Source organism: Laetiporus sulphureus, assembly GCF_001632365.1.
Source record: "Laetiporus sulphureus 93-53 unplaced genomic scaffold LAESUscaffold_12, whole genome shotgun sequence".
Taxonomy (NCBI): Eukaryota; Fungi; Basidiomycota; class Agaricomycetes; order Polyporales; family Laetiporaceae; genus Laetiporus; species Laetiporus sulphureus.
This window is the reverse complement of record NW_024468521.1, coordinates 218,651-238,965: the sequence shown is the minus strand read 5'-3', so window position 1 is coordinate 238,965 and position 20,315 is coordinate 218,651. Positions and strand designations below refer to the sequence as shown.

At 53.9% G+C, this 20,315-nt stretch overlaps 7 protein-coding genes across 7 annotated transcripts; 4 read left to right on the top strand and 3 right to left on the bottom strand.

The window, feature by feature from the left end:
* Window positions 1-96: 96 nt before the first annotated feature.
* On the bottom strand, window positions 97-1,426 carry LAESUDRAFT_736058 (Osmotin, thaumatin-like protein; the record flags this gene model as incomplete). The annotated part of the gene is made up of 10 exons (XM_040910656.1): window positions 97-245; window positions 305-388; window positions 446-535; window positions 605-697; window positions 760-826; window positions 885-983; window positions 1,038-1,107; window positions 1,163-1,206; window positions 1,263-1,269; window positions 1,329-1,426. The coding sequence occupies 10 exons, from the start codon at window positions 1,424-1,426 to the stop codon at window positions 97-99; spliced, it is 801 nt and encodes a 266-aa protein (XP_040765874.1).
* A 2,358-nt stretch (window positions 1,427-3,784) lies between these two features.
* Window positions 3,785-5,265, bottom strand: LAESUDRAFT_736057 (uncharacterized protein; the record flags this gene model as incomplete). The annotated part of the gene is made up of 2 exons (XM_040910655.1): window positions 3,785-4,709; window positions 4,769-5,265. The coding sequence occupies 2 exons, from the start codon at window positions 5,263-5,265 to the stop codon at window positions 3,785-3,787; spliced, it is 1,422 nt and encodes a 473-aa protein (XP_040765873.1).
* Window positions 5,266-8,310: 3,045 nt separating this feature from the next.
* On the top strand, window positions 8,311-8,922 carry LAESUDRAFT_757825 (uncharacterized protein; the record flags this gene model as incomplete). The annotated part of the gene is made up of 2 exons (XM_040912364.1): window positions 8,311-8,781; window positions 8,839-8,922. The coding sequence occupies 2 exons, from the start codon at window positions 8,311-8,313 to the stop codon at window positions 8,920-8,922; spliced, it is 555 nt and encodes a 184-aa protein (XP_040765872.1).
* A 526-nt stretch (window positions 8,923-9,448) lies between these two features.
* Window positions 9,449-11,529, bottom strand: LAESUDRAFT_676752 (WD40 repeat-like protein). Its single transcript, XM_040905635.1, has 9 exons — window positions 11,377-11,529; window positions 11,061-11,325; window positions 10,799-10,989; window positions 10,701-10,744; window positions 10,577-10,651; window positions 10,343-10,526; window positions 10,042-10,307; window positions 9,786-9,980; window positions 9,449-9,726 (listed from the first exon to the last, which is right to left on the bottom strand). The coding sequence occupies exons 1-9, from the start codon at window positions 11,380-11,382 to the stop codon at window positions 9,564-9,566; spliced, it is 1,389 nt and encodes a 462-aa protein (XP_040765871.1). The 5' UTR covers window positions 11,383-11,529; the 3' UTR covers window positions 9,449-9,563.
* A 112-nt stretch (window positions 11,530-11,641) lies between these two features.
* On the top strand, window positions 11,642-13,587 carry LAESUDRAFT_724132 (uncharacterized protein). Its single transcript, XM_040908552.1, has 7 exons — window positions 11,642-11,854; window positions 11,910-11,973; window positions 12,045-12,376; window positions 12,437-12,598; window positions 12,653-12,994; window positions 13,055-13,228; window positions 13,283-13,587. The coding sequence occupies exons 1-7, from the start codon at window positions 11,681-11,683 to the stop codon at window positions 13,382-13,384; spliced, it is 1,350 nt and encodes a 449-aa protein (XP_040765870.1). The 5' UTR covers window positions 11,642-11,680; the 3' UTR covers window positions 13,385-13,587.
* Window positions 13,588-13,799: 212 nt separating this feature from the next.
* On the top strand, window positions 13,800-17,880 carry LAESUDRAFT_724131 (uncharacterized protein). The gene is made up of 5 exons (XM_040908551.1): window positions 13,800-14,002; window positions 14,087-15,164; window positions 15,223-15,374; window positions 15,442-15,541; window positions 15,594-17,880. Exons 1-5 carry the CDS (start codon window positions 13,823-13,825, stop codon window positions 17,711-17,713), a joined length of 3,630 nt encoding a protein of 1,209 aa, XP_040765869.1. The 5' UTR covers window positions 13,800-13,822; the 3' UTR covers window positions 17,714-17,880.
* Window positions 17,881-19,058: 1,178 nt separating this feature from the next.
* On the top strand, window positions 19,059-19,791 carry LAESUDRAFT_724130 (uncharacterized protein). The gene is made up of 3 exons (XM_040908550.1): window positions 19,059-19,116; window positions 19,174-19,518; window positions 19,569-19,791. The coding sequence occupies exon 2, from the start codon at window positions 19,226-19,228 to the stop codon at window positions 19,388-19,390; it is 165 nt and encodes a 54-aa protein (XP_040765868.1). The 5' UTR covers window positions 19,059-19,116; window positions 19,174-19,225; the 3' UTR covers window positions 19,391-19,518; window positions 19,569-19,791.
* The last annotated feature ends 524 nt before the right edge of the window (window positions 19,792-20,315 follow it).

The window sequence follows — 20,315 nt, the reverse complement described above, 5'->3', positions numbered from 1 at the left end:
TAGAGATACAAAGGTCATTTGATCCGCATCAATTTCTCCCGGTTCGTTTCTAACTCCTACACAAATCCGGATTTCATCAAGAATAATAGCTTGAGCTCACAGAATGATGGAGACCGTGCTATCTTCGCTGGAATCAGGGCAGAATGTGATCGTGTAGTCAGCTGAGAGGTCAGAAGCGCAGGTCCAGAGAGCGGTGCCGCTGCTCTCGTCGTAAGCATAAACGTAGGAGTTCGGGCAATTGTCCTCTGTAAATGCGAAGCGATTAGCACGTTACCCTACCGGTGTCCCTCAATCAGGCACGTACTGAAGTAGGAGTAGTACTCGACGCCAGAGGACGGGCAGGTAGCGGCGGTGTCGTACTCTCCGGTGCAGCAATTAGGAGAGTTCTCTGTGACACAAAGAGGGTATGAATGTTCAGTTCCATTCCAGGCCACTTTGAGCTTACCTGGGTCGCCGTCCAAGTCGGCTTCGCAGGCACTCTTGCAGCCGACAGGATAGCCAGAAGAGTCATATGGACCGATGAGAGCAGCAGGACCTAACCGGAAAAATACCGGAACAGTCAACAATCATTCCATCGAACCGCGATGATGAGGAGGCTGCTTACAGTCAGGGCCAAGGTCGACCGGGCAGTCAGCAACGCCGCAGCCGACATTGTTTGTAATGCTCATGGGAAGGTTGTAGCCATCCACAATCGAGACTGTCGCAGGAACAAATCACTCGATGATCAATATCACCAGCGTTGCGACAGGCGAAACCTACCATCATAGTAATCTGGATCACCGTTTTGCCCCAAAGTGAACTCAGCGAGCGTGGCGGGCGGAATACCCTAGAGCAACATATCTCAACAAGACATCTTGATGTAACGTGGGTGGATGTTCACTTACAGTTCCGCCGACCGTGTCGCACTCGAGGCCTCCATTGCAGCCGCCATCTGCACACTGCGTAGCGGGGTCTGATATGGAAAAGTCGCAGTCGCGACGACCCTGCGGCCAGGTAATTAGCAATCAACTCATGAGAGGAGCAGAGCAGGGTCTTACCCAAATGCGGCCGGCAGTCCAGTCATCGGGAACCGAAAATGTGACGTGAGTGTATGCATCTGCCTCCCAGCTGATATATCATCGTGAGCCAACCGTGCCATCGTTTGCATGAATGATCGGATTACCCAGTAACATAATCTGGCACTGCAGTGCCTGAGCCGGTGAAAATCTTGGATGAGCAAAGCACGTTAACTTATGATCCAGCTCCAATACAATGAGTCTTACAGCTGGCCTGCAGGAAGAATGAACGATCAGCGTATGCATATAGAGTCCAAATAAGCTCATACATACCAGATCGTGAAGGGGCAGCCGTTATACACCACGAAGGTGCGTTGTGCAGCAGCACTTGCCGCAAAGAGCAAGGAGACAGTGACAATGGAGCCGACCATATCGTCCTAGAAGGGTGGCTGTCGCAATTGGAGGAGGACACGGCGAATCCCTACCCATCGCATCTCGACCTGATCGTCTTTTATGCTTCCTCTGCGAATCCCACCGCCCCGAAATAGAAAATTAGCATATATTCAAAACGTCAGGCGCAACTCGGTGAGTTCTCTGAGCATGTGCAGATGCTGTCGTGGGTTCCATGCAGCGCTTCCGCTAGATCAGACGAGAGGGGCGATGCGCGTGCTCTGCCCTGCCAGAAGCGCTGCATCTTTCCATCTGAAGAGGCTGGACTTGAGTGACTGATGCTTTGCAGCGATGGTGTCAAAACGCATCTGCCAAAGGATGAGATCCATGGGAGAATGCATGAGATGCGGGTTCCCCAGATGCAAGAAGCCCAGTCGTTGAGCATAGTGAGAACTGTGGAGTAAGAATCAGTGAAGTTTGCCACAGCAACTACGAGCGACACGGCCAAAGCGCAGCATATTCGCTTGGCGACGAAGTACGCACCTGTCGAATTCTGAAATGCTAGGGGTGAGGACAACACCATAACGCGTGCCGCCGTGTGCTGTGGCACTCAAGCATTCCATCCCGTCAGCCACGCGCCTCCTGAGATGCACGCATGTGTCCCGTTTAGCGAGTGCGATTGCACGGACATGCTGATCCGAGAAATGTGCTCAGATAATCTCTAGTCTAGAAGGATTGCCTCGGCTCATGTTTTCTGTGAATCAGCCAGAACGCGCGGGGCCGACGACATGTGCAGGAAGGCCACGCAGATAGGAAGCAGTAGAGCGGCTCAAATTGACTGCGATGAATGCAGAGAAATGCTCACGTGCGAGAGAGCAATGAGGGCGAGCGTCGAAGCGAGAATCCGATCAAGGCATTGGGTGCCTTAGTCGACAAGTAGGGGATAGGCTCCAACTCTCTCACTCGGTGCATATGCATAACCTGTCTAGACCTGACACCAGACTCCCACCGTGTTTTCAGATCATTGTATGCGGTGTGGTCCGTCCTCCGAAGCCTTAAACGCTGGTGCGAGAGCGAGGTTAGTATTACTTGTTGGATAGAACACAACCCTCACCTCCCAATCTCACTCTCAATCATTTGAGACGTGGTACGTTCTCAACAGAGGTGTCGGCGCAGAAGGGGGCCCAGGCGTGCGCGTGAACATTGTAACAAAGGTCCTGGTTGCGGTTCGAGAGTGCGGACATCGGAGGTGCTTCGTGCCAGGCTCCCATAACAGCAAGAGCCCGATCCAAGACCGATCAATATCAATGATCATGATTTTGACACGGCGTGGTTCCCGGCGACGTCTCGCGCGCCTCTCATCTTTCTGTCCTCCTAGCCGAAGGAGGCGCATGGGGGATGACAGAAGATGAGCGTGACCATCGGCTACGTTCCCATTCGAGACGAAGGGCATCTCTGTGCAACCGCGTCTAAATTCTATCGTAAGCCCATTGAGCCAGCGTTGAATGTTCCATTGACTGAATTTGTATCAGCTGACGATTCGCCCGCTGAGATATGCAGGGATGACTGCCACCCATTCACCTGCTCAGAGGACCAACACACATACCTGGATTTGTGGCAACCCCATAATCATCATCCACGACGACGGAAGCTGGGAATGTCGAGCATGTGAGCTCAGGCGTCGTTGCTGGAGTTCCTGGGAGGAGACGCGAGGGTTACGAGGGCGCTAACGAGCTGAGCTAGTTTACCTACCACACTTCCAGCTTCGGTCTCTACCGCACTACGTCCCATACACGCCAGCAGGACTGTGCTGTCGAAGTATGGTTAGCAACTATGGATGAACTTGCCGACTTTGACACCAACCAAGCAGTGGAGTTCCTCCAGAGAAATCGAGGGTGGCCACCGGACATCGTCAGCTGTGTAGGCATCGCATGCACTGAAGCCTTGAACGAACCGAGCTCCGAAGGCGATCAGCTTGGCGACTCACTGAGCACATGGATTATAACCGGTTCGTGTCATACGATGTTTGCCTCCTGATCGTCCACCATCGCGGTTCCCATGCAAACACATGCATCGCCAGGCGAACTCTCACACACCAAGTGCATGGCGACGTTGTGCTCTGTTACTCCCATTGCCCCATTAATTTCTTCGACCAAATATGCGGTATGGCAGTATACTGTAGCAGAGTCGGTGGCATGTTCTTCGTCCATCTATCAAGGAGAGGTATAGTATAAACATATCCAACTAGGACGCGTGCGACAGCATGTAAGATAGCGAATAAGCTTGTGTCATGGCGATGATATCAAGGAATGAAAGCATGCAACTGCTGGGTATATAAAGAGCGTATCAAAGTCAAAGCATTCGGCGATGGTGCCGAGGCCTAAGGCCTGATCAAGGGCTCAAGTGAGATGGTGGGCAATTTCACGCTTATCGGGAGCCAAGATGCACAACGTGAAGAAGGTGCCGACCAAGAAGCCTGTCAAAAGACAAGATACTAATCGTGCAAAGGATCCATAATAACTCGACCCAGACGACGGCCTTGCGGGCGGGACGACTTCGTCGTCTACAGGCGTCGCCTTCTCCAGGTCAAGCTCCCGTGGAGCAGTCTGCACAGTGAGGGCGGGAGAGACAGGCTTCGCAGGCTGCGCGGCCGTGTTACGCGTCTCAACGGCAGACGGCTCTGTCTCAGCAGAAGAAGACTGGGACTCGGCACCTGATGCTTTCTGGAGACGAGACCTCATCTGATACGTCTCAGCCAGCTGTTCTATGCCACCCACGATCTCCTGCATCCTCGAAGCATCCGCGAGCGCCTGCACCCTGCGCGCCTCGCGCACCTCCTCTCCGACGATATGCACCATGCACCGGATAAGGCCCTGGATCTCGGGGTGCTCGCGCACCCACCACTGCCCCGACCAGCGCGCGATGACAAACGCGAGTTCGCACACTGTCACGGTCGCAGTCGTGAAGTCCTCGATCGCGAGCCGGTGGAACCACGGGCGCAGGTGGCAGAGCGCCAGCCGGACCGAGCCCGCGGTCGTGTCGCGCAGCCGCCTGTCGACGGGCATGCGCAGGAAACGCTCAGACATGTCCTGGCAGAATTGCCGGTAGCTCGGACGTTTCAGGGTGTAGTTCCACCCCAAGCGGGACATGAGAGAGTCTTTGACGTCGGGGGCGTCCATGCTGAGGAAGTAGGAGGGTAGTTTCGCGACCAGTTGTGAGAGCGGTATCGAAGCGAAGACCGCTGAGCCGGGAATGTACCCCCACACGAGGACGTCTTGCGCCTCGAGTGCGAACCGATACCATTTCCAGTGGTCCTGATGGCGACTGTGTCACACGGCAAGTCATCAACGAGCTGATGTCTCTGATAAAGACACGGCACGTACCCTTTGGGCGCCGCTTTCCTGAGGAGCTCAACAGCGGTAACCGCTCGTCCCGCCACCGCCTTTGCGTCGATCACCGCGATCTCGACAGAGTGCTTCATACCAAAGTGGTATCGCCTCGTAGCTTCCCATATCGCCCACGCGAAGCTGAAGGATGTCGAGACGTACGGCGATGAAGATCGCGTCGTCCAGTCGAGGTGCTGCACGACGTCTGCATATGTCGACTCTGGCGGGCTTCGATAAGGAGAGCTGTCAGAGCCCTCGCAGGTGAAGCTGGTCGAGCCAAAGTCCTCTTCAAAACGAGGTCCAATGAAACAAGGTTCGTCTCGGTCATTGTGAGCTGTCTCCTTTGGCGTATAGACTCGGAAGAGAAATGGGTTGCTGTCAATCAGCTTCTCGAACTCGACGTCCGGACCAAAGCCATATTGAGGCAAAGCTCCATGATCTTCCGCTATCGGAGTGGGCGTCGAAGCGTTTCCTGCATTTGTGAGTGTAGTCATGGCGAGATGGGGGCGTGGAGGCGGAGGGGGTCTGTGAGTTGAGAGATAGCGATGCTGAGCGACACATACTTAAAAGAGTCGGCGCTCAGCCGGGGGTTGTGCATAGAACACGCAGATTCAATATATCAAGACTCTGGGCGTGACGGCATGCGCAAGCAATGCATGCGCAAGCAATGAGGCGTTGAGCATGGGAGAGGATGATCCGTATGGAGTCTTCGGGCCACTACCAGCCAGTTGGGCTTCAGGACGCAGAGGGTCCAGGCATGGCTGCGAGATATGGTCAAGCATCGTTATACAGTCCTTGTAGTGGATCAGCGACCCGTCCGACGATCACTGCAATGCTGCGTTGGCTGCAGCGCCAGTTGATCATGAGACACAGGCTTGCCACAAATGGCGGGCGTCTCCATGCCGCGTTGTTGATATCGCAGGGAGACATTCGGACGACAGAAACGTGCCTCAGAGGCTGTGCACGACGTACGCTGTATTTAACAGCTCACGGCAACCAGCAGGTCTCCGGCCAAGCTAGCGAACAAAACGCCGGTTCCCGTCAGCGCGGATTCATCTAGATTGAAAACGTAAAGGAGAGCAGTTATATGAACACGGTGTTCGAGCTCGATCACATACGTCAGAAAGCTTGTGAGGTTCCTTCCTTTCCCAAATGAAACTTTGACGCTGGGTCGTGTTTGGCACCGTCGCGGAGCATTCACGTTGCAGACATCCGCGACGACCGAATGAACGCTGTTGAAGCAAGCAGGATTAACCTGCGGAATGTAATTACAGTGAAGTCTGTCGATCATTAATTAACACTCAAAGCTCGCCCGGACGGCACGAAGAAACCGTTGCTCACTGAGGTTGAAATCGGTAATTGTCCTCCCCGACGGTCACCCATCTTCAGCTAATGGATTAATCGCCGTGCTACTGACGACCAGTTCCGAAGGCTGCTGTGCATGCACGTGTTGTATATAAGGAACCTGACCAGTGCGCGTCTTGCGTCCCGTCTCCTACAGTTCACAGCCTCGAGGCCCTTACCCTCCTACCAGTATCTGGACAAACCGAGGAAACCGTGCCTCCTCCTTAGCCATCAGGCCTCAGGCAACGCTTCACCCTAGCACTCGGATTTCCGTTCAAGACATGATTAATGATCGCTCGAAACTGTTCGACAATGCAGCACGATTCAACGATTCAACGTTCAACGATGCGCTGCCATAATTCCCACCAAATTCACTCTAACTGAACAAGAGGCTAGATCAACTGGAACATCCACAGTACCGACTCTCGAAGCACAGACCGGTACTGTATCTTGCGAGCGATGCTTCGGCAGAAGAGCTTGGCAACAAACAACTCAATTGCTTGGTAACTTGGCAATATGGCTTTCATATTGGCTGCGACACTTATCCTATCGCTCGGCGCTTAATCTCGTTTGTGTGCAAGGCTGCAAGCAACCCGGTTGACCTCGACTGTTCCCTACCCGGCCGTCAGGTTGGGCCTGGCCTTCGTCTGCACACATGCGGGCATCGCGGTCGAGGTCTTCCATAGCACCTTGTGACCCATTCGCGCAATCGCGGCCGATGATCAGCTCCAACGACATTGTAAGTATATCTTTTCTCCCCACGCCGCATCTTTGCCTCCGCTCTATGTCCGCCTTACCAAGCCAAATCGCGCATGATTTCCACCGACTGCCGTCTCCAGTCTCAATGGCCCAACGCAGGCTAAAGCCGGCTCTTCGGGTTCCTCTTTGTCGATCATGCGCTGCGCTGCGAAACTAATCTCCATGAGTCCTGCGTGAGCCAGCTTCACTCCATCGAGTGTGATAGCAACATCATGATTAGCAGTCTATCCTTGGAAGTCCCAGCAATTTGACTTCGTCAGAGCAGGCTGACGTCCAGAGTCTCAAAGTGCCGTGCCAAGTAACATGCTGTCGTATGAGAGTTACGGTGAACCGGTAGGTTTCATAAGAACACAGTCTTCTTGCCAAGCCTGTCAGCGACGAGGACTTCTCTGACAGACCCGAGTAGCCCTCCATATGTAGGAACATCCGAGGTAAATGCATCAAATCGCTCGCTTCTTGTAGAGCATCGATCGTCAGGACGGCGCCAATAGGACAAACTTGCTAAGCTACCGGAATTCTGCCAAATATTTGCGTACCTTCCAGCGGGCAGGCAGCTTTGACTCGTCATGCACCGCGGGCATCGCGTTCATCGCGTTCATCGCGTGCGATGCGCAATGTCCATGTAACTTCGCATCAAATAAACTGGCAACTCTTTCGCGATATCTCAGGACACTGCTTACTCTGTCTTAAGGTGAAGAGAATGCGGGGTAGTACCTACTTCAGGTACGCAGTCGGTCGGCGTCGGATATTCGGTGCGTGATAGTTACATACCAGAAGCGTGGAGCCGTGTTTGGCTTCTATCATGATTTGTGTGCATCGTGGAGCCGGTGCGGTATGTATCCAACCTCCTGCGCCAAGTGCCCGGTAAGGTGCAGAATTGTGCAGCGCTTTCTCTAGCCGCTGTCTCAGCAATGAATGGAATAACTGTATCACTAATCTTCCAGCTCCCAAGCCTCAACTGGTGCTTTCTAACGCATCAGCACAGTGCGATCATCATGAATGCTTGCATCCTGCAAGCAGTCTTCGGTTTGGACTTGGGATCGTGGCGTTAATGCGGAACGTGCGAAGTGAGTATCGTTGTGGCCTACTACCTCCAACTGACGACCGTTAATGTCTGTGTTATCTGTATGCCCATTGAGTGACGGGAGTCGCGGGCGCGATCCATCCACCCGCGCTTCTTGTCCCCGCAAAGCGGTGCGGTTGGCATCTGTGACGCGCAGTTGAAACAAATCTGACCTCAATATCGCGTATCGCCGCACCATCTCCGACAGATACTAAGGTCGCAACCGCTAGGGCAGCGCTCTTCAAGAGACACTCTGGGCTTACCAGGATACCGGTGCTTTACCAAGGGATGTTAAATACCAGACAGGCTGGTCCTGGCCTCCTTGTCTATATATCCCCCTTCATTCGCTCAATCGGAATCCAACATCCTCCTCATGCCGCCTATGCGCCGACCGTTGACCCCTCCTTCCCGCGATGCGCTCCTCGCACGTCGGCGAGCACACTCTGCTCCCATCGCCCGAAGGCAGCTCGCGACTGCGCCCGCAATGGACCTCCCCGCGAACGAGGTCCCACAGCCCCCTCCAGAGTTCCAGATCTTCGACATCTTCGATGCGCCAAGCAGGCTAGGCGAGTCGAGCAAGCTGCTGCGAGCGTCCTCCTCCTCGCGCACGCTCCCCAGTCGCTCTTCACCCTCGTCATCCCGCAAGGTCTCGCCGGTCCGGTCACTTCCAGACCCCGTCATCTTCGACGGGCCGACTCGACCGCGCATCCTCCAAAAACAGTACGAGGCGCGCAGATCGCACAGTACGGCTCTGGGGCCGCGAGGGTCCCTGCGATCACTTCCCTTGCCGGAGATCTTTGACGGGCCGTCGCGGCTGCGGCCATACGCTCGCTCTGAGCCATTTGTGCGTAGACTCGTCCTGATTCCACCGGATTGTCGCTGATGATTTCTTTCCGTTCAGCACTGGCTCGCTACTTCATCGTTGCTGTTGCTCGGCCTCACCGGTGTTGTCGGTATTTGTGGCTGGCAAGAAGCGAAGCTTTGACACCTTGAGCATTCCGACGACGCGAGATGATGTATTCTAAGCATATCTTCATTTCCGAGCCGACGCATAGCGTTCGCAACCGTTGGTACAGACGTTCACGGTAAACGCTCGAAGCGGGAGTGCCAACTTGAAGTCGCAGTTCCTATCACCGCCGGTCGGTCCGGGGACAATGCTACCAAAAGCTTCATAACATACATGACGAAGTCGTTCGCGGTCCTCGTTCGCTGAATTGTGGTATCCCTCTCAGGTTCAGGGGTGTAATGTCTTACTAGGGTTACGAGCGTTGACCGAATACGGTCATTGCGGGAGATGTAGCGGTTAGAACGTCTCGAGGCTGTTACACAGAGGTCCGTACTGCATCTGCATCCATCTCCTGACTTATGTAGCTATGCCCACTAGAATATGATTTGCCATGACTTGATTACTGCAGCAATGGCGCTTTGATGTATTATTATGACTTCCTTAAGCAGAATGAGCATTTCGTTTCTCGGAATTGGCCGAGCGTACAATGCTTCACGAGTGGCTGAGCCGGCTTAACTGCGACAAACGTCATTTAGGATTCATTCTGCTACTATAGATATCTTTCGGTAGTGACGACGCATATAGACACGGGAAGATGAAATAAGTGGATGTATGCAGAGTTATGTCTGCTCCGCAAGGACAACCTTCTTCCTCTCTGCCTTGGGCTTCGATTCGCCCGCCCGTGAATGTTTTCTCCTGCGATCCTCCTTGACCCTGCGAGCATCCAACATCGTCCGCTTGAGCTGCGCAGCCTTGTAAACAGGCTTCGGCATATGACGGACCCTACAGCAGTGTCAACGTCAACCTCGCTGAAACAACAACAACTGCTTTTGAATACATACCGCTGCACCTTGCCGACCTCATTGTCCATGTTCCACCGCTCCTTGAGACTCTCGCGGTACTCGATCGCTGCACGCTCACGCGCGGTGATGACTCCGAGCTTCTCAGACGCATGAGCCTTCCATATCCGGACGTTGCCGTCGTCCGAGCCGGACAGGACGAACCGCGCGTCGGCAGTATACAGCGTCGATGTGACCCTGCAAGTGATGCAAACGTCAAGTATCTGAATTATTGAAACAAATAAGAATGTGGCCTTACCGCTGCATTCGTTTTGTGTGATACACCTCCGGCTGTGTGCCCACGCCCTCTTTCCAGATCCGCACCGTCCGGTCCCAGCCACCGCTGACGAACTCCGTTCCCGTCGGACTCCAATCGCAGCTCATGACGGCCGCAACATGTGCCTTGTATATTTGTGACGGTGTTTTGAGCGCACGGATGTCGAACGTATATAGGTTGTGGTCTTCGGAGGCGAGCAGAAGAACAGTAGGGAATGTTGGTGACCATGCTAACGAGTTGCTCCGCATCTGCATGCTCGTTGTGAAACGTGCTTACTCATAACGATGAACATCAGACTGGCCTGCATGATCACCCTACGCTCTGCCTTGCCTGTCCGGATGTCGTACAGAGTGAATGTGCGGTCGGACCCTATACTCGCGAGGACCGATGACTCGGAGAGATTGAAGCGGACAGCGGAAATCGTCTCCGTCGATGTGGGGAAGGTAAGATTTGAGATTGGTGCACTCCTGAGATCTGGTGAGTCGAACGCGTTTCAAAATGTGAGCCAGAAACCTACTTTGTTTCATCCCATATTTGTACCAGATTCGAGGCGGTGGCAAAGAGGGGATCTGATCGGTGGTGGTCTATCGAACTGCACGTGCATCAGTAGATGAACTGTTTAGATATCATGCGAACTCTACTTGAATGCTGCCTTGCCAGGAAATACACTAAGAGGCTGTTGGCTCTAGGTGGAGATCAGTTAGTCTGTCATTTACGTTTCTCAGGATGCGATTTAAACCTTTGACGGTCCCGCCCCATCTTCACCCTCCTCTGATGACGAGTTGGCTTGCCATAGCTTCACATTTCGGTCCACGCCGCACGTTAACAGCCGATCGCTGTCGGCGAAGCATATCCCAGATATCTTGCCCTTATGTGCTCCTTCGACGTGCAGGACCTTCGTTCTCCGGGAAATGTCATGCATAATGAGCCCTGCGCATTTGAGAAAAAAAAGTAAACATAGCAGCCTTGCGGATAATTTCGAGCCAAGTGCACGTACACACCTCCATCCCAGCTACCACTCGCAATGAAATCCAAGCTCTCCGGCTTCTTCACCATCGTTTCCACAGCATCAACATGACCCTCCAGAGCAGCGACAAATGGTTTTGCAAAGATACGTTCCATCTTCGCAGCGTTGAGTGCTCGCATGCGCTCTCGTGCACGGGCGAAGGGATGCATAAGAGGGTCCAGGTTGCGTGAGGTCGGAGTAGGATCGCCAGGTCGTCCTGGCAAGTGTACAGAAGGAGCGTGTTGCAGAACAGATATTTTCTGAAATCCGCCTCTGAGCCTTGATAAAGTTGGGCAGTATACATAACTTACCACCATCTCTGTGATTTCTCTCGACGAATGATTTTCCTATAAAGATGCCGAGTGATGGCGCTGCCGTCCACCTCTTCCAATGCGCAACCTTTCCAAGTGGTCTCAATCGTCAATATTTTTGTGAGGAGAAAGCTTTGCGCAGGCAGCAAGAAGTTCTAAAGACCTTGCACAGCCTTGCACGGATACGAAAACAAAAAACGAGCACGTGACGTTAGTCGCGATTGGCACGCCGCGGCGCTGCTCATCTTCCCCCATCTTGCCTTCAGCAAATATCTGTCTTTGTCAAATCCCCGAGCCTACTACGATGATCACAATCGACAACCTGAATCTGGATTGCTTGGAGCTCATATTTGCCTACCTTAGTGGCAACGACTTGGTGTCAGCCTCTCTTGTCAACCGATCGTTCTTAGCCGGTGTCATTCCCAGGTTATATCGCTCGCTAGTTTTCAGGCTTAACCAGGCAAAGCGGTATCCTGCGGTGAGTGGGAATGGTTACATGCGCATGGCCTTTCATATTGAAAGGAATGTTGCAGATTCTGTCGCCGTTCGCTTCTGTCCTTGCTCATCCGAACTTGGCCGGTCATGTCCGCCGCATTGGTGAGCACTTCGGAGATTGCTGGAACAATCGATAGGTCCATTGCTGACGGCGGACATATTCTCTGACACAGATATACGAACTATACCAAACACGCGGTCCTCTGTGCAGCCTCATTTCCTCCTAGACTGTGCTCGCACGATCGCAATATGTCAGAATCTCGTGTCCTTCATCTGCACGCCGCCTATCCTATCTTCTTTCCTTCCTAGTCTGCAACAGAAATGGACCTTACAATACCTTCGAGTGAACGCTAACTTGACGCAGGAGCAGGCCGAGCTGCTTGCTACAATCAGAGGGCTGAAGAGTATCACACTCGATGGCTCGCCTGGGACAGCGCATATAGTGAACGTCCTGCCAAGATGGGTGTCTCTGGTCAAGGGTACGCTCAGAAGCTTGACATTATGTGTGAGTAGTAAATTAAATCTGGTACAAGATGATAACGGTGGTTCTTATTGAGCTCCATAGGCCATGCACGACCTAAATGCATGCGTGCTGGAGTCTATACTGAGGGACCTACCAGAATTGATCGGTCTGCACGTTATATCATGCTCAATCATCGACCACATAACGTTGCTCCATCTGACGGAGTTTACTCCCAAGCTAGAGAGTCTATCCTTCACGACCTACGTGAGTCCTATTTTCTCAATCCCGCCTGATACTCTCAGATAAGCAATGCGTTAGGAATCTCCTCCCCCACTCGGCCTCCTTCCACCTCTGCGGCGCCTCAAGCATCTCGCGGTAGACTGTCGTTGTATGGTCAACCCAAGCGCGACTCCCGCTCTATGGACCTCTCTAATTGCCCAAACCCGTCTCTGGTCGGCGCCGTTGACTTCTTTCACTCTGAAACTTTCGGATAGGCTACTGGTCAGTGAGACGTTCATCAAGGACATGCTCGATGCACATGCGTCGACGCTCGCCCATTTCGCCCTCATCAATGCAGTAATCAGCAATGAGGGCCTGAGCGCAATTTGCTCGAGGTGTGCTGACTTGGAGCGCCTCGTTATCACCATCCCTAAGGGCATCGTGTGTATTTTGGTCGTTGATCTTGCCGCTCTACTTACTCATACGTTGGTTACGTGACAGTGTCCCTTCGCCATGGCATTGAGTGCTTCCAATAGTCTGCGTGTGTTGGTCGATCCTGGAGAGTCGCATTCATCGCATGGCCGCCATTCGTACGTATCGAAGCATAACATATTGACAATCATGCAGTATGCGCCCAGATTGGAGAAAGTTATCGCCGACCGACGCGTGTGGTCTGTGCGTCACCTTTGTGTTGCTTTGTACACACTTATACTGATGATGCTCGTACAGAGGCCGATGCGCTTTTCTGAGCAGCATCGTGTGTGTCCTGAGCGACAGAAACCTTCTTCTGTGCATTGGTTCATGCCACCGTCTCAGGGTATGGATGCATAAGGGTTCATGCAGATGCAGGGGCGTGTAAGGTGTCGAGCTTTGGTGGGGCTGAATTTGAGCTGTCCAATGCCGTAGCCTCCGCAGCATACCAGGAAGGATGAGCTGGTCACCGTGGTTTATTGACTTGCACGACCGTGTATTATGACTTACCAGCACTAGTTAATACTGCACATCCTGAATCGTGCGGCGAATGCGCAATCGCGGATCTGATCGTAATACGAATCGGAGGTTATGTAACGTCACCCCGCTGATTGGGTTACAGCACGTGGAGTTTCCATTTCAATGAGGACCCCAGCCGGACTTTCTGCCAGCTGCGCCCTCGGACAGCATCCGCTCTCGAAAACCGCCGGCCGGGCGTGGGCCGGTATGGGCGCTAAACCTTGTTTCCCCGATTTGTGCAGGTCGATTCAGCATTGCTTGCAGTTGCACTCGACAGCAATGACGGGCTCAACCGTCTCTCTTGAACCACTCAGCTCTCCCTCTCCATCACCGCCGCCGGCCGACGTCTCACATTCAGCACCAAATTCTAATAACAGCGGCGCCGGCCTCGACAGTGGCTCTGAGCTATCCGAACTTACCGAGGAGGAGCAGGAGGAACGGGGCGAGGACAGGAACGAGGTACGCAACCCGACCCGCTCGCGCAGCGAGAGCAGACGTAAGCGTGGTGGACTTATCCCTCCCGCGATGTGGGGCTGGTACAAGGACAACAAGAAGGCCGACTGGCGGGCTCGCTCCGTTAGAGTCGTCAAAGAGGAAGAGGAAGAGGAGCAGTCAGGTCCTGCAAAAGCGATGGAGGAGGAGGAAGACGAGGACCAGGATGGGCAGGATGATATGGACCCGCCCACAGCGGCCGCGGATGCACAGAGCGACAACGACGGCGAAGACGAACCCGACGACGATGACGACGACGACGACGAAGAGGCGCCTGGCCATGCGTCCGACGACGACGCGCCGCGCGTGCGCGATCCAGACGATGCTGCGGATGAAAATGAATTCGGCGCAGAAGAAGAGGACGAGGACGAGGATGAGCAGGAGCAGGCGCCTCCCAGTGGCGTGCCCTCGCGAGTCACCTCTAACAAGGGTGGCACATCCCCCGACCTCACGGATGACGACAACGCCGAAGACGAAGACGCCGAGGATGAGGCTGCCGACGACGAAGCACCTGCCGCCGACGTCGTTGGTGATGACGACGCGAATATGTCTGTCGCGGTCCGACCGCCGACCCCCCTTGACGATGACGGCCCAGCGTTGGACGATCGGGCAACACCCATGGACATCGAAGAGACCTCGGCCGATTCTCTGTTAATGCCAACTATCACAGCGCCGTCCTCAATCATGGCCGGCTCTACGGTGGTCGAGCCGCTGTTGCCGTCGTCGTCATCGTCATCTGCGTCGTCCGCTGCGTCGTCTCGGTCTGCGACTCCGGAGCCTGCCTCCGAGCTTGATGCCGCAGCCAAGAAAACCGGTGGGCGGAGGAATAGGAAGGGCAAGACACGAACGCGGGGAGGGCGCAAGGCCAAGGCGGACGCGGCTGCTGATCTCGATGCGGATGCCGAACAAGCGGCCATCGCAGACATTGACGAGATTGAGGCCGTCGACGCAGAAGAGGCGGACCTGGGCACGCCTGAGCTCGAGCTCGAGTCGGATCTCCAGCCGGCACACCGTGCGGAGGCGCTGGACGTGCTGGCGCAAATCGAGTTGAAGTTTGCGCTGCTGAGGGAGCGTCTGTACGTGGAGAAGATGGAGGATCTCGCATGGGAGGAGGGTCTGGTGGCCGACGGTGCGCATATATTTACGTGTTTATGACTTCTCATCGACATGTCTGCTCTTACATCCAGGCACACACCCCGAAATGCTACATCTACAGGCTGAACTATCGAAGAGACGCGACAAGCGGATTGAGCTCGCGTCGCAACGACGCGACTATGAGATTGCAAATGTCACAAAGCGTCGCAAGTTGGACGAGAACGCCGTGTGGAGTTGGTGGAAGGTGCGGCACATCTCTGCACGTGACAGAGGGTAGCTGATCGAAAGCTTCGCCGTGATCCTTTGTATAGTGCGCGCGGGATGATCTCCAGACAGACATGATCTCCGAGACCAATCGAAAGAGGCGGAAGTTGGAGAGAGAACGACGAGCACTAGAACGGCCTCTGCCTGGTACGTGTTCCGAGATGACCTCAGAGACTGGGTCTCACGCGGGTGCACGCAGAACGCCCGATACCACCTCCACCGCAGGACATTCGTTCGCCGCCGACACTACACGATATCGTCAAAGCATACCCGTTCGGTTCGTCAGCATCGGGTGCTCAGTCTTTGCGCAACAGGGGCCGGAGCGGTCCGGCAATCCTTGCATATCCCCAGCTGACAACGCTCGCACCGAATGACGTTGGGCGGGATCTGGAGTTCCTTTACCAGCATCGGCGTGTCGCAGCAGGGTTCGACCCTCATCGACCGGCGATGATGAACTCCGGCTTTGGTGGGCCAATGCCGCCCCACGGCTACGAGTATTCAGTAAATATGGCTATTCTAGACGGGCCCGGTACGGGAGGACGATTCGGGCTCGGTCCTCCTCAATTTCCTCACTATTCGCAGATCCCAAATGGTCAACCTATGATGCAGGGCTTCCCCGGGCAGGTGCCGCGCCTGCCCCATCACCATTCAGCACCAGCTGGTAGCTTGCCCAGCTTCCACCCATCATCGCAAATACCGGTGGAACCGGAGATGCCGCCTCTTCACCACCTCGATGCAGGACCGGGACCGCATATGCAGCAATATGTCAATGTGGGAGGCATGCCGGGCAACTTGATGCGACGCTCAATATCTCCTGTACCTGTGCAGACACTGAACGGCGCGGGACCTGGGGTGCCGATGACGATCGGCGCGTTGCCGCTTCCTCCCGGGTTTGCAGGATCAAAAACGAATGGATGGAGTGGTGCAGGTCCGTTGGGGCTGAGCGCATTATACGGGAAGGAAATCAGGCAGCAGAATAGCATGTCTGACGGGCGGGAGCGCGAGAAGGAGCGGTATCCGGAGGGCCAGATACCTCAAGACAGAGAGCGTGAGATGGAGAGGGAGCAGGGGAGAGAGTTACACATGCAGATGATACAGCAGCGACATGTGAATCACCAGCATACACACCAGCATGTGCATACTGCGCCGGGGCAGGCGGCGCACCTTCACCTTGGGCCGCACCATCACCATTACCATCACCATCATGTCCACCACCACCACCTCCCGCAGCAGGCAAACGGTCAAGGGCAGCCAATGTCTGCGATATCGTCGAATGTGGCTGCTGGCCCGAGTACTGCAAGTTCACGCATACCTCGGGAGGCCGAGCCTCGACGGCCGCACTCTGGAACGCCGAACGACATCTCTGAGCTTACGGCTGGCCCGTCGAAGCAAGTCATGGCATCTCCCCGTTTATCTCCGGATGTACCCCGCGACCGCGGACGGCCTCCAGTGGTACCGCCCGTAGGACCCCACGAGCGGCTGATGACACCCTTCGTGATGACACCGACGCAAGCAATGCAGTCCGCCTTCTCTGGCTCACCGAGAAACGGGCATATCTCACTAGCAGCACCAGCCTCCGCGGGGCATTCGAGGCGCTCCTCGTGGAGCGCACCAGAGGGGCATAACGTCCCACGCCCTGCATCGGCCGCATCGACGGGACATGCAGCACCGGCAAATGCTGCAAATCGCCCACTGACTACGCGTAGGCCACGGACACCGAGCAATAATGTTGTGAGTTCATGGGCGAAATCGCCCCGGGCCATACCAATGGAAATTGGGGTGTCCACATCTATTCATGCTAATGGTCTGCCACAATCTGGAAGAATGAGTCCTCCTGGTGTGAATTCTGCATTCCCTGGTGCATTGCGCTCTCCTGTGCGGCCGATACCACAACTACCGCTAGCAACGCAACTGCCACCACCGCCATCGCTCACGCCATCTACTCGGTCCCCCATACGTCCTGCCAGTCCGCCTGTGCCGAACAACGAGAGCCCCAATTTGAAGACTCTCGAGCGGACCTCGTCACCTGGAAAACAAAATAAACTTCCCTTAAGGCCTGCAGGGATGGCGAGTCCGGAACAGCAGGTAGGCGGCAGCGGGATATCTCGGCCACCTCCTGCGATAAGCCCTACAGCGAATGTTGTGAATATACGGACATCATCTCCGGTATCTTTGTTCCCTCCTTCTTCTACTTCTTCCTCCGCGCCGGTTACGGCGAGTCAGCCGCACCCGCCGCGGATAGCAAACGGTGCAATGGCAGAAAGCCACCTCGGTGGGCCAACGCCGAAGGCCGTCCCTGTAGATGGGTCCACTTCGTGACACCTGTACATAACTCTCCATCGAGTCTCTCATTATCCGTCCTTCCTGTCTATTCGTTACATATTGTGGATTTCGTTTCTGTGTATGATCGAAGCATATGTATCGCGTAATGTTACCATGCTCTACTCTATGCCAATCTCTTGAGAATGTGTGCTCCTCTGTGTCGGGGTTATGAGGTTACCTTGAGGTTAGTTTAGTTGCCTTTCTTAGCGATGTTCGCAGGAGTTCAAAATCTTGTTCACGACGCTCACCTTCTGAGGACCTGCATTCACATTCACGCGCGATCGAAACATTGTATCTGATATGATCATCTAACCCCGTTCAATAATCCTGGAAGTGCGTCGTTCCGCGTCATGATGCTGCTTATAGGTGGATCGGAATCATTGCAACCTTTATTTGGGCTCAGCTCCCGAAATATCTGTTTACGCAAGACCTATGCGAGTAGCATCAACACATGGTTCTTTGATGTTGAACTTGCACTCCACTCGACGAGAAACCAAGAGAGCGACTCTTATTACGGGACGACCGCCCTCAACTCGAGAGGATTGTACTTCTTCATGCTGAAACACTGTGGATACTGCTCAGTGCTGATTTATTTGTTCCTGCACGGATATTCTCTGGCACGCTCAGATTGATCGGGTTCTGGTGATCGCGCTTCTACCAGACAGAAAGAATCCCTAAGATGTTCAGTGGAGACTCGATCAGCAGTAAGTGACGGAGATCCGCTTATTTGCACGACGAGCGCTCACAGTCCCAATCAGACTCTCACACCGACGCAAATTCGAGCGTTGCTCGTCAAAGAAATAAACGAGCACAGTTATTGGAGGATGATGAACTTGCGCTTGTCCACAGCCCCTGGCTGGTCCAATGTGCACGATGTACAGCTTTTGTAAGGCTTTCAAAGAAGGATCGTAGCCTGGATCTGGGCAGGTGGGAGAGACACAAGGAGAATTGCGCGAAGAGGTTGAGTGAGATTTCGCGGGTTGAGTCCCCAAATATCACTTGGCAAGAGGTGTTGTGCAATCTCCGCTTCATAGAGTGGCCGTAACTTTGCTTATACCGTCTGAGGTTCCAGAAGAAGGGTTCTTCGTCATATGCAAAGACGGTCCCAGAACCACCACAAAGGCTGTCGCAACTCATGCCACTCTCCAAGGCAGGAGCTGGAACACAAACCGAGCAATTGGATAATTCATCTCTCAAAGACGGTGCTCGATATAACACGCCTTTCTCCTTTCATGCACATCGATTACCTCCAGATGAATCAACACCTGACGCAGATTGTTTGACCACGTCGCTTCCATATACCTATATACCATCCGCCGAAGGAATCACACCGCTGAATTCCTCGCCATCCCTCCATCAAGATCAGCTAGTTGCACGGCAGGATGAGTGTTATTTCTCAGGTCTGTCCGAGCAGATTTTCGCAGCAGATGTATGCTCACCTCAGGTTTCGAACGGAGAGATGCAGCTGTCACTGCGGTGCGCGCCTCAGCGTCGGGAACGTCCGATGCTATGTCGCATCCTCATTCACTACCTGGGGATGACTCGCTCCCCGACGCATTCACAAGCTGGCGTAGGTGGGACTGGTCGACGGTCAAACCAGCGGAGTGGAACAGCGTTGAGAACGCCGGGCATCTCGTGGAAATCGACACGTCTGCCGACTCTGATGATGGGTAATTTCAGCTCTCGGGACAATGTATGGCATTATGTTGCACCTCGGCATTGTATGTTGCAGATTCGCCTGCATGGCGGTCAGCTAACTTACTATCAACAAGCATAATTCAATGGAAAGACTTATGAAACAGGTGATCTTCTGCTGTTACCAAGATTGTATAAAGCTTGCTCATGAGCGAAGATAGAATACCGCCGGATGTCATCTCGACGCGTGTTCTTTATCCTTTGCTCTATCGATGCCTGGCTCATCTGAGTCCAAGTTCTGAAATAGCTTTTCGCCGGTGAAACGTCCGGTTTTAGCCTCGCTTCCGCAGCACCGACGAACTCTTTGCTTTCGATGAGCCTTGTACGCGCCTAACTTCATCAGGCAGTCGCACTGATAATGGATGATGCGCTGACCCACCCTATGCCTTGGCATGAATCGCGTGTCTTGACGCGCGACAATATATGGAGCTTGAAATCGGTGATCTGCATGGCGCGCGGATCGACAGTGTTTTCTTCTCTTGTGACTATAAGTTGCTAAGTTATAGCTGCTACCCAAAGGAATGTACAGCCTAATTGCTACAATCATTGGGCTGCGACTCGACCATATGCTCTACAGTTGTGCTGATTAATGTTGTCTACAAAAATGATCGTCGATGCGCCCTTCCTGCCATGGCTATCTCGAGCTATACTTAAGCTTGTGAATGCGCGCACTGACACGGCAGACATGATGCGATTTATCAATGTGGGAAATTGTGTGTGAATGTCGACTGATTTCTTACACATGTGACAAATGTTTGCAAGAATGGCATTTCATGTCTAAAATGTTTCACTTTGGCTGCGGATGTGCACCATTTGCTGATTAAATGCTACATTGGCAAACCTTTGCCACAAATGTAAGACATCAGCCGACATTCCCACACTATTTTCCACATTTATAAATCAC

What these genes read in the sequence shown, in the direction of transcription:
- LAESUDRAFT_724131 (XM_040908551.1), top strand. Translation starts at nt 13,823, where the DNA reads ATGACGGGCTCAACCGTCTCTCTTGAACCACTCAGCTCTCCCTCTCCA. An exon ending in GGGGCGAGGACAGGAACGAG is followed by an intron (nt 14,003 to 14,086) that starts GTACGCAACCCG and finishes GGCTGGTACAAG; the next exon opens with GACAACAAGAAGGCCGACTG. An exon ending in GGAGGGTCTGGTGGCCGACG is followed by an intron (nt 15,165 to 15,222) that starts GTGCGCATATAT and finishes TCTTACATCCAG; the next exon opens with GCACACACCCCGAAATGCTA.
- LAESUDRAFT_724132 (XM_040908552.1), top strand. Translation starts at nt 11,681, where the DNA reads ATGATCACAATCGACAACCTGAATCTGGATTGCTTGGAGCTCATATTT. An exon ending in AGGCAAAGCGGTATCCTGCG is followed by an intron (nt 11,855 to 11,909) that starts GTGAGTGGGAAT and finishes GGAATGTTGCAG; the next exon opens with ATTCTGTCGCCGTTCGCTTC. An exon ending in TCAGAAGCTTGACATTATGT is followed by an intron (nt 12,377 to 12,436) that starts GTGAGTAGTAAA and finishes TGAGCTCCATAG; the next exon opens with GCCATGCACGACCTAAATGC.
- LAESUDRAFT_724130 (XM_040908550.1), top strand. Translation starts at nt 19,226, where the DNA reads ATGTCGCATCCTCATTCACTACCTGGGGATGACTCGCTCCCCGACGCA.
- LAESUDRAFT_676752 (XM_040905635.1), bottom strand. An exon ending in CCTGGCAAGGCAGCATTCAA is followed by an intron (nt 10,652 to 10,700) that starts GTAGAGTTCGCA and finishes ATGCACGTGCAG; the next exon opens with TTCGATAGACCACCACCGAT. An exon ending in CACACAAAACGAATGCAGCG is followed by an intron (nt 9,981 to 10,041) that starts GTAAGGCCACAT and finishes CATCACTTGCAG; the next exon opens with GGTCACATCGACGCTGTATA.